The sequence below is a fragment of the Lepus europaeus genome, chromosome 2 (genome assembly GCF_033115175.1).
Source record: "Lepus europaeus isolate LE1 chromosome 2, mLepTim1.pri, whole genome shotgun sequence".
Taxonomy (NCBI): Eukaryota; Metazoa; Chordata; class Mammalia; order Lagomorpha; family Leporidae; genus Lepus; species Lepus europaeus.
The window spans coordinates 135,118,185-135,131,591 of NC_084828.1; the positions used below are offsets into that span (position 1 = coordinate 135,118,185).

The following is a 13,407-nucleotide window of genomic DNA, read 5'->3' on the forward strand; positions in this document are numbered from 1 at the left end:
GCCAGCTGCAGCGGCCATTTCGAGGGTGGACCAACAGAAAAGGAAGACTTTTCTCTCTGTCCCTCTCTTTCTCACTGTCTAACTCTGCCTGTCCATATTTCACATTTCCCTACTCACAGTGGTGGTAATGAGACTTCCCATTATATTGAAACTTTCAGCCTATCTAAACCCTGTGTTGTTTTTAGAGCAGAAATCACATGGGAATTATGTTTGCTACATTCTTTCCAACTTCTGGTCATGTCGTCAAAAATTTTCTTTATATCTCCATCCTGCTCTGCTTAAATTTTGTCTTGATCATTCAACTAATTTATTACTATCTATTTTAATGTAAAATAAATGTTATACATTCTCTATATAGTATGATAGCATTTTCATACTTTGATAAATAGATACAGGCACCTATGTGTATGAATGAAGGTAATGTGCTCATAATAACACATGATACATGATTTTAATACAATATTATTTAATTTTACACAAATTTTAAAAATAATTTTGCTATAAGTTTTCCACTAAGTTTTAGACTTTTCTCTTTTTTTGGAATTTAGATTAAATCTCTTGATGAACAAAGTGTGGTTGGCAAGATTGCTAAGCAGTGGACTGGGCTTTACAGAGAGGCATTTACAGACGCTGATAACTTTGGGATCCAGTTTCCTGTAGACCTTGATGTGAAAATGAAAGCTGTGGTGCTTGGTGCTTGTTTCCTCATTGTAAGTCCATTGTTACTAATCTTGGTTATGGATAGTCTCTCCAGAATCTTTCTGAAATTATTCAGTAAATTGTATATTTTAAAATGATCTTCTTTTAGGTTTCAAACAATTGCCTGTTTGATACTAGCTCTGAAATTCCATGTGATTCTGACAATGAATTTATGGGTCATCAGTTTTAGTTGGATGAGTCTGTGCATTTTCACATGGCAAATGAAGGACTTTATATATTTAGGAGAGGTCATTTTCATAGGTGTTTTTTTTTTTTTTTTTTTTTTTTTTGTGCTTTTGGGGTATTGTTGAATCAGGGCTTGTGTGGAAAATTTCAGTGAAACACAGAGAGCTCAGTTTGGCTTACTATTAAACTAAATCAACAAATACTGGAGTATGAATTGCAATAACAGTATGCATCTAAATAGGCCTCTAGATCTATTAATGTATTTATAGGAAATACATGGTTTAGAGTTGTGGTTCTAAAGATTTCAAAACCCCAGCAGCAGACCATAACCTAGTGCAACAAGTCAGAAATTCAGAATCAGAAGTTTATATAGGTTTCCTGGTGATTCCAGTATGTAGTCAAAGTTAAGCTAATACACAGCCATCATTTTTAGCTCAACAACAGAAACACCTGTCTAACTTTTTGACTTCCCCATGTTCAGATTGTCCCCAAATCTACTAAATCAAAATTTCTGCAGGTGGGACCAAATCGTCAGTCTATTTAGAGCATTTGGGTGATTTCAATGTGCATCATAGGTGTGAAACATTAGAAGTGCCTTTTAAATATGGATTTCAGGATGTAATTAGAAAAAATTAAAAGATAAGAAACAATAGCAAGGGGCAGTCATATGTAACAGTGACTTAGGTGATTACTTGGGATGCCTACATTCTCTTCAGAGTACCTAGTTTACGTCCCAGGGACTCTGCTTCCAATCTAGTTTACTGCTAATATGCATCTTGGAAGGTAGCAGGTGATTGCTCAGTTTTTGTGAGTCTTTCCATTTTAATGATCAAGCACACCTTTTAAAGGGCAGGCAGAAGGGGCGTAGCTAATTCAGAGCAACACTAATTCTATAGGATAGAAGCTGATATTGGCGCCGCTATCCTTCTCCAATTAACTTGAAGGTCACATAGGCTAAGGTAGGCTTCCAGATAGGCCTGGGCCACACCCTGGAGCAGGTCACCTGATTGGCCAGGGTGCAGGAAATGTGAATGGGGCTCCGGCCACCTGCCAGCAGTCAAGTTGTGGGTCCATCCAGGGAGGCATGGTGCACTATGCCCTCTCAACCTCCTGCATGGGCTAGGCAGGCAGTCTCACAGGATCACCCTCAAAAATTAATAAATACACATTTTTATGAAATGAAAACATACAGCAAAAAGATTCCAGTTCCTTCAACAAATAAGTGGTAAGGAAAAAATAAAGGTAAAATAAAGAGGAATAGAGAGACTTAAAAGATATCAACTAAAGGCCAGCGCCGTGGCTCAATAGGCTAATCCTCAACCTGCAGCGCCGGCACACTGGGTTCTAGTCCCGGTCGGGGCGCCAGATTGTTTCCCGGTTGCTCCTCTTCTTGTCCAGCTCTCTGCTATGGCCCGGGAGTGCAGTGGAGGATGGCCAAGTGCTTGGGCCCTGCACCCACATGGGAGACCAGGAGAAGCACCTGGATCAGCGCGGTGCGCCGGCCGCAGCGGCCATTGGGGTGTAAACCAATGGAAAAGGAAGACCTTTCTCTCTCTCTCTCTCTCTCTCACTGTCCACTCTGCCTGTCCAAAAAAAAAAAAAAAATGTAAAAAGATATCAACTAACATAATTTGCGTCTCATGTTTGAGTACCAATTTAACCAAACCAATGTGAAAAAAATATTTGGGAGAATTTAATGGAAATTTGAACAGTATGAAGGACATATTAGTTCTATATGTGATACTATCATTATATAAAAACAAAAGTCTATATTTTTAGAACTCCATAGAAGTCTATACTTTTAGAAGCCCAGACTGAAGTAATCCCTTATCGAATGATTTCATACCACGAATTTGCTTTTAAAACAGGGATGAAGTCAAAATGATCTAGGGAATGAAGTTTGGATTAACTGTGATTGATCACATAAACAATTAATGATTGAATCTGGATGAACAATTTATGGAGCCTATTGCTGTTCTAATTTACAATATGCTTATTTTTTTCCTGTAATAAAGTTTAAATACAAGGATACTTCAAAGTTTATGAGAAATGAGAAATTAAAAGATGTTTATTTTGTTGCAGAAATATTTGAAATATATCCATATATTTTTCATAATCCATATTTCCATGAATTTTTTGAAGATTCTTGGTATATATGGATTTCAAAATTTTTTGCACCATAGTTAATGCCTTCATTTTCCACAAAGTTTTTGAAGTACCCTTGTGTAACCAGTTATACATATGTAAAAGATCTTTTAATAAGCATTCTTTAACCCCCCTCAAAATGACTTTAACCTTAACTTTGAGGGAACTATTTAAGCAAAGGCAAGGAATCTGAATGGTATGATGTCTTTAGGGAAACAAAGCTGTCTGAATTATTTAGATATATAGGAAATGGGGCTACAATGATGAAATTATTATTAGAAAATGACTGTTGACTTCTTATACTCACAGGTTACTTCACTGAAAATTGCTAATTGCTGCTTTTTAAACTAGATAGTGTAAATTAATTATAATTTTAATATATTTATTTATTAGAAGATCAGAAAAATAGAGAGAGGAATGGAGACAGAGTGAGTGAAAGAGAAAGTGAGAAGAGAGAGAGAGAAAATCTTCCATCAATTGGTGCATTTCCCAAATGAGTGCAACAGCCAATTCTGTGCCGGAAGTCCAGGAGGAAGCCAAGAGCCAGGAACTCCATCCTGGTCTCCCACATGGGTGGTAGAGTCCCAATTACTTGAGCCATATTCCACTGCCTTCCCAGATGCAGTCGTAGGAAGTTGAATTCGAAGCAGAGAAACTAGGACTCAAACCAGCACTCCAGTATTGGATGCCATGTTGCAAGTGGCACATTAACGCACTGTGCCACAACTCCAGCTTCAGTAATTATAATTTTAGAAAGATCAATACAGGTGAATAGGTGGAGAATGAACTGAAGAAAGATAAAATTGCAATAATGCATTGCAAATGTTTGGAGAGATAAAGGAAAATAATAGATGTGAAAGAAATAAAAACTATAGGATTTTACTGTAGTCATAGGGAGAGAGTCCAGTTAGACACTTGATGGAGTGAAGCCAACTGGGATCAGAGTAGACATAGGGAAAGAGAAAAGATGAACAGCAGCCATAAAATACTAACTGTAATGCATCGTAACTCAAAGACGGATGTCATCTCCTGAAAAACATTAAAGTACATGGAACTTGAGATACTGGAAAAATTTTCTTACTAGAATAGAACTACAATGAGGAAGAATGAAAGAGAAAGATTATCAGAGGATTAATTAAATTCATTCTAGTGTCAATAAATAAATGGAGTTATAGAATTTAACTGCTATTAAAATGGAACACTGTAGGTAGAATTTATGTAGCTATGGATTTTTCCAAACTTACTTATTTTTCTTGTGTAACAGATAAATTACTGTGTGTCATCAGATTCCTTAGCATTTCCATGTCTGAGAATTAATCCCTGTTTTTGTTTGAAAACTCATTTCTGTATTTTTTTTTTTTTTTTTTTTTACCTAGGACTTCATGTTTTTTGAAAGCTGTGGAGGCATGGAGCCAATAATAGGTGTATGGTAGTGGTAATGGATTAATGAAAATATCCTCAGAAAATATATAATCTGTTCATTGATTGGGATTATCTAATAAATGTGGATTAAAGTGTGATGCCTGGAGCTCTAGTTGTATGATTTTACTTTTCTAGAGTTTTTTTGACCATATCACTGACTTTTAAACATTTTTATCTGTTATAGCAATGTTTACTGTGAACTTATGAGAAAAAACACAAACAGCTAAAATTTGAGAATCACTATTTAACCAAATGCAAGCATGTACTGGGTTGTGGGGGTAGGCAACCAAACTCTTACCTAAATGTTTTCTAGCTGTACAGGCCATGGTAAAATGAAAGTGAAGACAGGCCGGCGCCACGGCTCAACAGGCTAATCCTCCACCTTGCGGCGCCGGCACACCAGGTTCTAGTCCCGGTCTGGGCACCGGATTCTGTCCCGGGTGCTCCTCTTCCAGGCCAGCTCTCTGCTGTGGCCAGGGAGTGCAGTGGAGGTTGGCCCAAGTTCTTGGGCCCTGCACCCGCATGGGAGACCAGGAGAAGCACCTGGCTCCTGCCTTTGGATCAGCGCGGTGCGCCAGCTGCGGCGCACCGGCCGCGGTGGCCATTGGAGGGTGAACCAACGGCAAAGGAAGACCTTTCTCGTTCTGTCTCTCTCTCACTGTCCACTCTGCCTGTCAAAAAAAAAAAAAAAAAAAGAAAAAGAAAGAAAGAAAGAAAGAAAGTGAAGACAGTGAAAGCAAAAACAAGACCTGTAACAGCTACAAAGTCCATGAAAAGATGAGGATGTATCAGAGAGAGTAAGAGTTCAACAAGATTGAGGAAATGGAAAGAGGAAAGAGGCAGATGTGGCAACGGATTTTGCAAAACAGTCTACAGCTCATAAAGTGCAATGTAGGATTTAGGAGATGCTCTTTAACTCCACAGAATCCCAATGAAACTGGGACTTGGTGATAGCAAACAAAGGAGTGGATAACATTGAAAGTCAGAAATGCAAATGAGGAATGCACGGAGGTCTTTGTGGAGAAGCCTATTCATTCACCCTCACTCACTGACCCCACAGAGACAAGGTGGCACCACCTAGGCAAGATATGGGAGATCTTTACTTTGTAAAGCCCAACGGTAAAAAATTGAGATTTAGAAAACAAGGTTCATCAGGAAAGGAGAGTTTGGGGAAATAACATTGCCAATGAAAAGTACGGGATTTATATAACTCTGCTGACTTTTCAGCAACAGGGAAGCGACCAGGAAGCAAAAATCCACAGGGTGGGGCCGGTACTGTGGTGCAGTAGGTTAAAGCCCTGGCCTGAAGTGCCGGCATCCCATATGGGCGCCAGTTCAAGTCCTGGCTGCTCCTCTTCCTATCCAGCTCTCTGCTGTGGCCTAGGAAAGCAGTGGAAAGGGGCCCAAGGCCTTGGGCCCCTGCACCCACGTGGGAGACCCAGAGAAAGCTTCTGGCTCCTGGCATCAGATCGGCTCAGCTCCGGCTGTTTCGGCCATCTGAGGAGTGAACCGGAGGATGGAAGACCTCTTTCTCTGTCTCTACCTTTCCCTGTAACTCTGTCTTTCAAATAAATAAAATACATCTTTGAAAAAAAATCCACAGGGTACCAGGCATCTTTCTAAACCCTTTGCACAGTTGAACTCCTTTGAGCCTGTTAAAAATCCATGCGGTAGGTGTTATTACCACCTTTTCAGAGGGGAAAACAAAGTCAGAGGCACAGACATTGTCAGGTGACTTTCACAAGGTCACAAAGACTGTAAGGAGAAGAGCAAGTGTTCAAACTCAGGGGCTGGGTTTTCTAACCTCCTCTTACCATCTTTTCTTAGTTCCTCATTCCACTTGGCTCCTTTCTCACCTCCTTTTTTCGCCTCTTCCCTATAGCTCTTGGTAAGGTTGTAGGCTGGCCATGAGAGTACTGGAAAGTTGGGGGCGGCAGAGGGTTAGGTTTCACTTCTGCATAAGCGGCTTGACTGGGGAGTCTGACGTTATGGTTGTAATTAAGAGTTTTAAATGAAAGCAGATGCATCTTTGGGTTCGATCCGTGTTTGTTTATTGCATGCCTCTGTGCCGGCCGCGGGCTGGAAAATGAAACGTCGGTAACCATACCATAAACATCATCTGATGATGAAAGGAAAGGAAAAAACAAGACAGCACGACAGGAAGGGCTCGGCGGAGTAAGCCACCTGAGGCACGGCGCGGTCATGAGCAGCAAGACGCTGAGGGATGGAGGTCAAGGCTAGAGCACAGCCGCGCGGGCGGGCGGGGCGCGGGGGGCGGGGGGGCGCGGCGGTGGCGCGGCGTAGCCCGAGGGACTGTCCCGCCTCTTGCGGGATCCCATTGTACACGTAAGATCCAGGAAATGAAACCGAGAGAGGCGCGGCGTCTGCGCTGAGGTCGCCGCAGGCTCCTTCCGCTCGGACTTCACCAGACACAGTGGCAGGACCGCGTCCCCAGCCGCGGGGCCCGAGGAGGCGCGACACCGCCGCCGGCCTGGGAGCAGAGGCTCCGCCGCCGGGCGCCAGGACCTCGGCTCGCTCAGACTGCGCGGGAACGGCGGTCGACACAGGTGGGGCGGGAGGCTTCGTCTGTCGCCTCCTGGGGTCCAGAACTTGGGATCTGCTCGGTGTCCGCACCACACTCAAGGGACGGGGGCAGCTCTGGGGGATGGGGACCGCCGGCTGTATTGTCTCAGGGGGTGGAGGTTGGGGCAGGGGTCGGAGAGGCCGCGGGAAGTGAGCCCAGAAGTGGAACAGGGACTCGCAAGGGGACATCGCGTGCCCAGCAGAGCCCCCGGCCCGCCCCAGAGTCATGCCCGTGGCAAGATGTGTCCTGTCTGGAGACGCCACCCAGGTGTGTCCTACCCGAAAATGCCACCAAGGTGTGTCTTGCCTGGAAACTGAACTCTGCTTCCGCTTGGCTACGCGGCTTCACAGCTCAGAGCGCCCTCTATCCAGGCCAGGACTGTCAGCCCGCATAGTGGGGCTATTAGGAGGGACAATAGAGAGGGTAACTTGTGAGACTGAGTGCCAGTCAGAGGCGGTTATAGCACAGTGGCTAAGACCCTCTGCTCCAGACTCTGTGAGCCCTGCCTCCACCACTTCCCATTATGGAATCTGAGTCATGTTCCTTGTCTTCCTGCCTTCTCTCCTCTCGGAAATTGAGTAACTGGTAAAAGAATTACAAAGAGTATTACGCGTATTAATGTCGTGCTGGTCACTGCAGAAAACACTCTGTGAAAGTTAGCTTTTATTAACTTCCACGTGTAACAAAGCCCCTGCTGCTCCAAGCACACTATCTGGTGCCCATGCAGTTCTGTTGTGTGCTGTTGTCCTGGCAGTCTTGTCGTGGTCACTTAACATTCTAGTGACGGTTCCTTCTGCTTTAGCAACTTGACGTGAGGGATTAGCACACAGCACACTTGCTGAGGGAGAAGTGTCAGACTGTTTGGGGAGTCCTGTTTCTTTATTGCACTTCCCTGAGAACAGAACTTTCACCTGATACCACCCCGGCATTTACATCAGTTGTAGGATTTTGGAGGACGGACAAATAGAAAATGAAGAGAGAGCTGATTTGATTTCTGCAGTTGGATTGAAAAACGGTGGGTAAGGTAGCTGGACTGCAGACCAAGCAGCCTTCGGATCTGTAAGGGGCTTAGAGCACAGGTGAGGAGACAATGACCGCGGGAGGACCCCTGAGCACCTCCCTGTCCTCACCTCTGAGGGCCTCCCCCTCTTCTGCACTGTCACCTTAGAGAGCTTTCCTTTCTAGAATGATCCAGGCTCCCTCAGCCTCAGGACTTCTACCTGTGAAGCCTGCTGTGTCCCTAATGCACTGCTCACCTCCCCCCCCAACACACACCTCCATGTATTACTTGGCCGTGGATGTCCTTCAGGTCTCTTCTGACTTTCCTGACAACTTGACCACTGCCTCCCTGTAAATCAGTGGCCTAATAATCCTTTCTTGAAGCACCATCAGCTTTATTCCTAGAATTTAGGGTTTTTTTCATGATTGACAGCATTGCCGTAACTGTGCCCCCTAGTGCCAAGGACCTGTACTGCTTTAGTGCCTTGAATGTCCTTTGCCTTCATTATTTTTTGAAAGCCTTTACATTAAATGAATATTTATATTAGCAGTGTTTATACATGTATACATGCATGTATAGTGTGTACACACAATCTGGGGCAGTAGCATGTTAGTGCTAAATTTAAAAGCCAAACCATTCAGTCAATTACTTCTGACAGTTGTGTGCTTCTCATTCCAAATTTACACGAGTAAAATGAAACTAAAGCTTTTTCTGTCTTACATAAATGAGTTGGGGACCTGAGTGCAAAAGGAATGGAATATTTTAAATTCAGCTAGTTACTAAACTGTGTGGCTGTAGATAACGATTTTGTCTTTCTGGACTTAGTTTGCACATTGATGAGAAAGGAAGAAAAGAAATTCAAATTAATGAGGGAGCTCTGTTTTATAAGGAAAGGCTTTCAGAACTAATAAAGCAATCAAGTAAGAACAACCGACTTAAAGATTAGTTTTGATTCTTTTTGTCTCTTTGACTTACTCATTAGTCTCACGAAACATTTAGCCACTTCCAACTCTGTTGGTCCCAGTTGATGAGAGTGACTTATGTCTTGGATTAGACTCATTATGTTTGAGGAAATCCTTCATTGTACCAGTAAACAAGATCACATTCAGGGAAGGCATCCACATGGCAGATGACCGTATTCACCTGGAATGCAGTTCCTTTCTCCAGTTAGCATGGATGCAGGTACAAGGATCACTTCACATTTTGTGCCAGAATTTATGACGTATCATTTTCAATGTTTGAAAGAGTATGTAATTGCTAAAATTATAAAGCCTACAGTAAAACAGAGACCCAGATCTTATTCTATAATAGTTTTGCCCATAGTTGTTCATCCATACTAATTTGTATTTAAGACTCAAAATCAAAATTATGCTGCCAAGCAGGAAGAAAAAGCATGAGAACAAATTGTTTATACTGTTTCATTTCTATCCCTTGAATTTCTATGCAAGGAAGGAATGAACTCTGACCCTGAGGAAGATAAATACAGTGTGTTTATAGTTGATACTCATTTGGCAAGGATTTGAAAACTTACAGCATTCCACACGTAAGAGCTTCTAGCTGCTCCTAATATTATGCATAGTGTTAGTTTATGAATTCCCTTTCTTGCTAGTATGTCCTTTATTTTTGGTTTGCACTGAACTTCCCATCTTAAAATCTAAATTCTTAAAAACAAATATTAAAAAAATTGAAATAAATGTTTTCCATCTTAGATGTATAGTTTTTTTTCTTTAAGATTTGCTTTATTTGAAAATAAGAGCTACAGAGAGTGAGGGACACACACAAAGAGAGGGAGAGGTCTTCCATCTGCCAGTTCACTCCCCTGGTGGCTGCAATGGCCAGTGCTGCGCCAGGTCAAAGTCAGGAGCTCTATCCAAGTTTCCCACTTGGTGGCAGGGGCCCAAACATTGGACAATCTTCTGATGCTTTTCCCAGGCCATGAACAGGGAGCTGGATCAGAAGTGGAGCAGCTGGGACATGAACCAGCACCCATGTGGGATGGCAGTGTTGCAGGAGATGGCTTTTCCCACCACACCACAACACCAGCCCAGATGTATAGATTTTCAATAAAGATCCAATGAATTAATTTTGTCCAATTAAGTAGTTTGTTAACAAAATAAAAAATAAAACAAATTTGCTGTGTTTATCCTCTTAATATTGTTTAGGATTTTTCTCTAGAAATTACTGTTTCTTTTGACATTGAGTGCAAGATGAGAATGACTGAAAAAATGAATCCCTTACAATTGCTATTAAAATTGGATAAAGGTCTTAGAACATTTTAAAACTGAGCATACTCATAGTAAAGAGTGGTGTCTTAAAAAAAGTAAGGGGTAGATAAAACTTTAGTGATGAGTTTCTCACAGTGTTCATTACGGAATCTACATCTACTTGGTGTTTGTTTGTTTGTTTGTTAGCTTTGAGTGAAACAGACAGGCAAATATAGAGAGCAGGCTGCTATGGGCTGGTTCACCCCCCAAATGCCAACAGTGGGTAGTGCCGGAGCTGGCAGCTGGGTACTCAATCCAGATTTCGCATGTGGGTGGCAGAGACCTAAGTACTGGAGTCATCATCTGCTGCCCTCCAGGGTCTGCATTAGCAGGAGGCTGCAGTCAGGAGTGGGAGATGGGACTGAAACCCATGTACACTTATATAGGACATGGGCATCTTAACCAGGAGCAGGCCAACTCTCTGCTCCTGTACCGTACTTTTTATCAGTATTTTAATATATTTGTTAAGGTTTTCTTGGTGTGTTTTAAGAAACTATGTATTCCCTTTTTTTGGGAGGGTATATACATTTTAATACATAATCCTTAAGAATGGAAATGTGATGTTGACAAAAATATCCATGACCTTTTGTTGTATGAGTTTAGTCTCCTTTTACAGTTCTTCAACTGGTAGAAGCTAAAACACTAATGCATTCTTGAAAATGTTTAGTCTACTTCAACCATGCCTGTTTATTAGCTTATTTTTTTTAACTTTTTATTAACTGAGAAAGCAATATAAATGTTAATATTTCTGCTTTTGTGGCTTGAAGAGCTTTGCAGCAGTTAATTTCTGACCAGTTAATGCAAATATGATTTCCTGTGTTCTGAAAAAATCCAGGAAATGAAGTTAGTAACACAAACAAATTTGGGGGTTTATTACAGGACCAAGTAAATTCATGTATTATGCAGCCATTGTTGAACTTCATGGATATATATAATTAAGAGGTGACTACAGTTGGAATGTTCTAAGAGATTTAATAGATGATTAGATTCATGTTTAGAGTTGACAATGATAAGCATTAATTTTGTAAGCGAGAACAAGGAGGTGGTTACTTCTTGGGAGCACTAGATTTTAGTTGAGGATGTAGAATGATCAGGTGACTTACTGACTACCCAGGACTGAACAGTAGGAGGAGTTAGTAAAAGAAAGTGGACCTGGTAATGGGAAGAACTGAGTCATATTAGAATGTGAGTATACGGGGGCCCACACCGTGGCTCAGTAGGTTAATCCTCCGGCATCCCATATGGGCCCCGATTCTAGTCCCGGCTGCCCCTCTTCCCATCCAGCTCTCTGCTATGGCCTGGGAAAGCAGTAGAAGATGGCCTAAGTGCTTGGGCCCCTGCACCCATATGGGTGACCGGGAAGAAGCACCTGGCTCCTGGTTTCAGATTGGCGTAGCTTCAGCCGTTGTGGCCACCTGGGGAGTAAACCAACCAAAGGAAGGAAGACCTATTTCTCTGTCTCTCCTTCTCACTGTCTGTAACTCTACCTCTCAAATAAATAAATAAATCTAAAAAAAAAAAAAAGAATATAAGATAAAGCAGTTGCGGAACAAGGTTTTTACTTCATGTGTTCATTGTGATAAACTTGCATGAAGGGGATTGGGATTTGTGTTAGAGAGAGAGAGTCATAACTGGAATGTGGGAAAGCTTACTATGGCATGGAAGCCCAGGAAAGCAGAAATACTGAATTGAATTTTATTGTTTGCGTTTCTATAGAAATAACCAGGCACAATGAGTCACTTGGATTAACAGTAGGCTACAGCTGTGACTACCTCTGAAAATGAGTCCTCTGATACAAAGCAACTCTTGGTGCACAGAACACAGGTGAAGTCCAGGTTGGTCAGAATAGGGCCACAGGACCTGGCAAATCAAGGGATAATCTCAGCCTTTCCAGTTCTCCTGGGCTGAAGTCCAGCCTGGATGCTGGGAACTTGAGCAGCTTCCTTTGTGTTGTGGGTGTTGTAAAGTCTGCAGTTTTAATCTTGCGTTCCATTTGTGGTCTTAGGGCTCACGTGGCTTTCTGCCTCATTCAACCCTCTCCCCGAAGGTCTTTACAAAGAGTCCACTGTCGTGGGCTGACCAATCACTTCACAAGTCCTACTCAGACATGCATCATGGGGATGACATTAAACCCAAAGGGTAATGATGAACAGGCTGAATAGAGGGGAACATTCCATGAGTAAAATGGTATAGTATTAGAATATCTGATTTCAGCTGTTGTGTTTGACATATTAATTATAGTGACATTAATGTCAAGTCTTATTTTTCAGATTTGTTTAAATAATGGACAAACCCGGTAAGTTACTTTAAGTGTTCACTTTCTTTTGTATAATGTTAAATCTATTGTTAAGTTGTTATTTGTTGTAATATTTCTTTCATTTTCTAAGAGAATATGATTTTGGGTAAGTGTTTGTTAGTCATTGAGATATACACAAATATATCCTGCACTACTAATAATAGAAAAATCTTAGGGACAGCTAAGAAGTTTTAGATCTCTTGGTGAATATTTTGTATAAAGCATATGGTACTCTATCCATAGCAACTTTTTCTTTCTTCTGTATATTTCATATACATAAAGATTATTCAACTTATACTAATTAAATGACAGTAGATTTAATATGCTAATTCATTGATGTCCAGTTGGTGCTTGAGACGCCTGCTGCATAATGAGGTGCTACTCTGCTTCTCTCATCCAGCTTCCTGCTGATGCACCTGGGAGGCAGCAGATAATGGCTCAAGTGCTTGGGTCTCTGCCACCCACATAGGAGATGCAGATGGAGTTCCAGATTCCTGGCTTCAGAAAGGTTCTACCCTGGCTCTTGTGAGCGTTGGGGAAGTGAACCACCAGATGAAAGGTCTCTCTCTGTCTCTGTCTCTCTCGCTTTAGAATAAAACTTTTAAAAATTTTGATACATACCCTAAAATATATTTCATAATATTCATATGTGTATAGACTTAAATAAATACCATTCATTGCACTCTGTTTTGTTCCTTAAAAAAAACTTTGAAATAAGATGGGTATTTTTCAAGCATGTAATGAAAGACTTTATCTTGGTAAAATTTAAATGTTCTGAATATTATAACACTATATATTGGGAAAACATATA

At 41.6% G+C, this 13,407-nt stretch overlaps 3 protein-coding genes across 8 annotated transcripts in view; all 3 read left to right on the forward strand.

The window, feature by feature from the left end:
• Nucleotides 1-4,540, forward strand: part of LOC133749490 (phospholipid scramblase 1-like) — a 38,129-nt gene extending 33,589 nt beyond the window's left edge. Inside the window, exons 7-8 of the mRNA XM_062178666.1 lie at nucleotides 549-710; nucleotides 4,407-4,540. Of these exons, the coding sequence (XP_062034650.1) occupies nucleotides 549-710; nucleotides 4,407-4,463 (219 nt within the window). The 3' untranslated portion in view covers nucleotides 4,464-4,540. The remainder of the gene's footprint in view (nucleotides 1-548; nucleotides 711-4,406) is intronic.
• The window catches only part of LOC133775298 (uncharacterized), a 993,905-nt gene that overhangs the window by 39,559 nt on the left and 940,939 nt on the right, over nucleotides 1-13,407 (forward strand). The gene's annotated exons all lie outside the window — the stretch shown is intronic.
• Nucleotides 6,826-13,407, forward strand: part of LOC133775228 (phospholipid scramblase 1-like) — a 28,510-nt gene continuing 21,928 nt past the window's right edge. Inside the window, exons 1-2 of one of the 6 annotated variants that reach the window (XM_062213421.1) lie at nucleotides 6,826-7,019; nucleotides 7,975-12,596. In XM_062213421.1, coding sequence (XP_062069405.1) covers nucleotides 12,584-12,596 — 13 coding nt within the window. In that variant the 5' untranslated portion in view covers nucleotides 6,826-7,019; nucleotides 7,975-12,583. Of the gene's footprint in view, nucleotides 7,020-7,185; nucleotides 12,597-13,407 lie in introns of those variants that run through there. The other 5 variants (XM_062213445.1, XM_062213429.1, XM_062213437.1 and 2 more) reach the window with 5 other exon arrangements.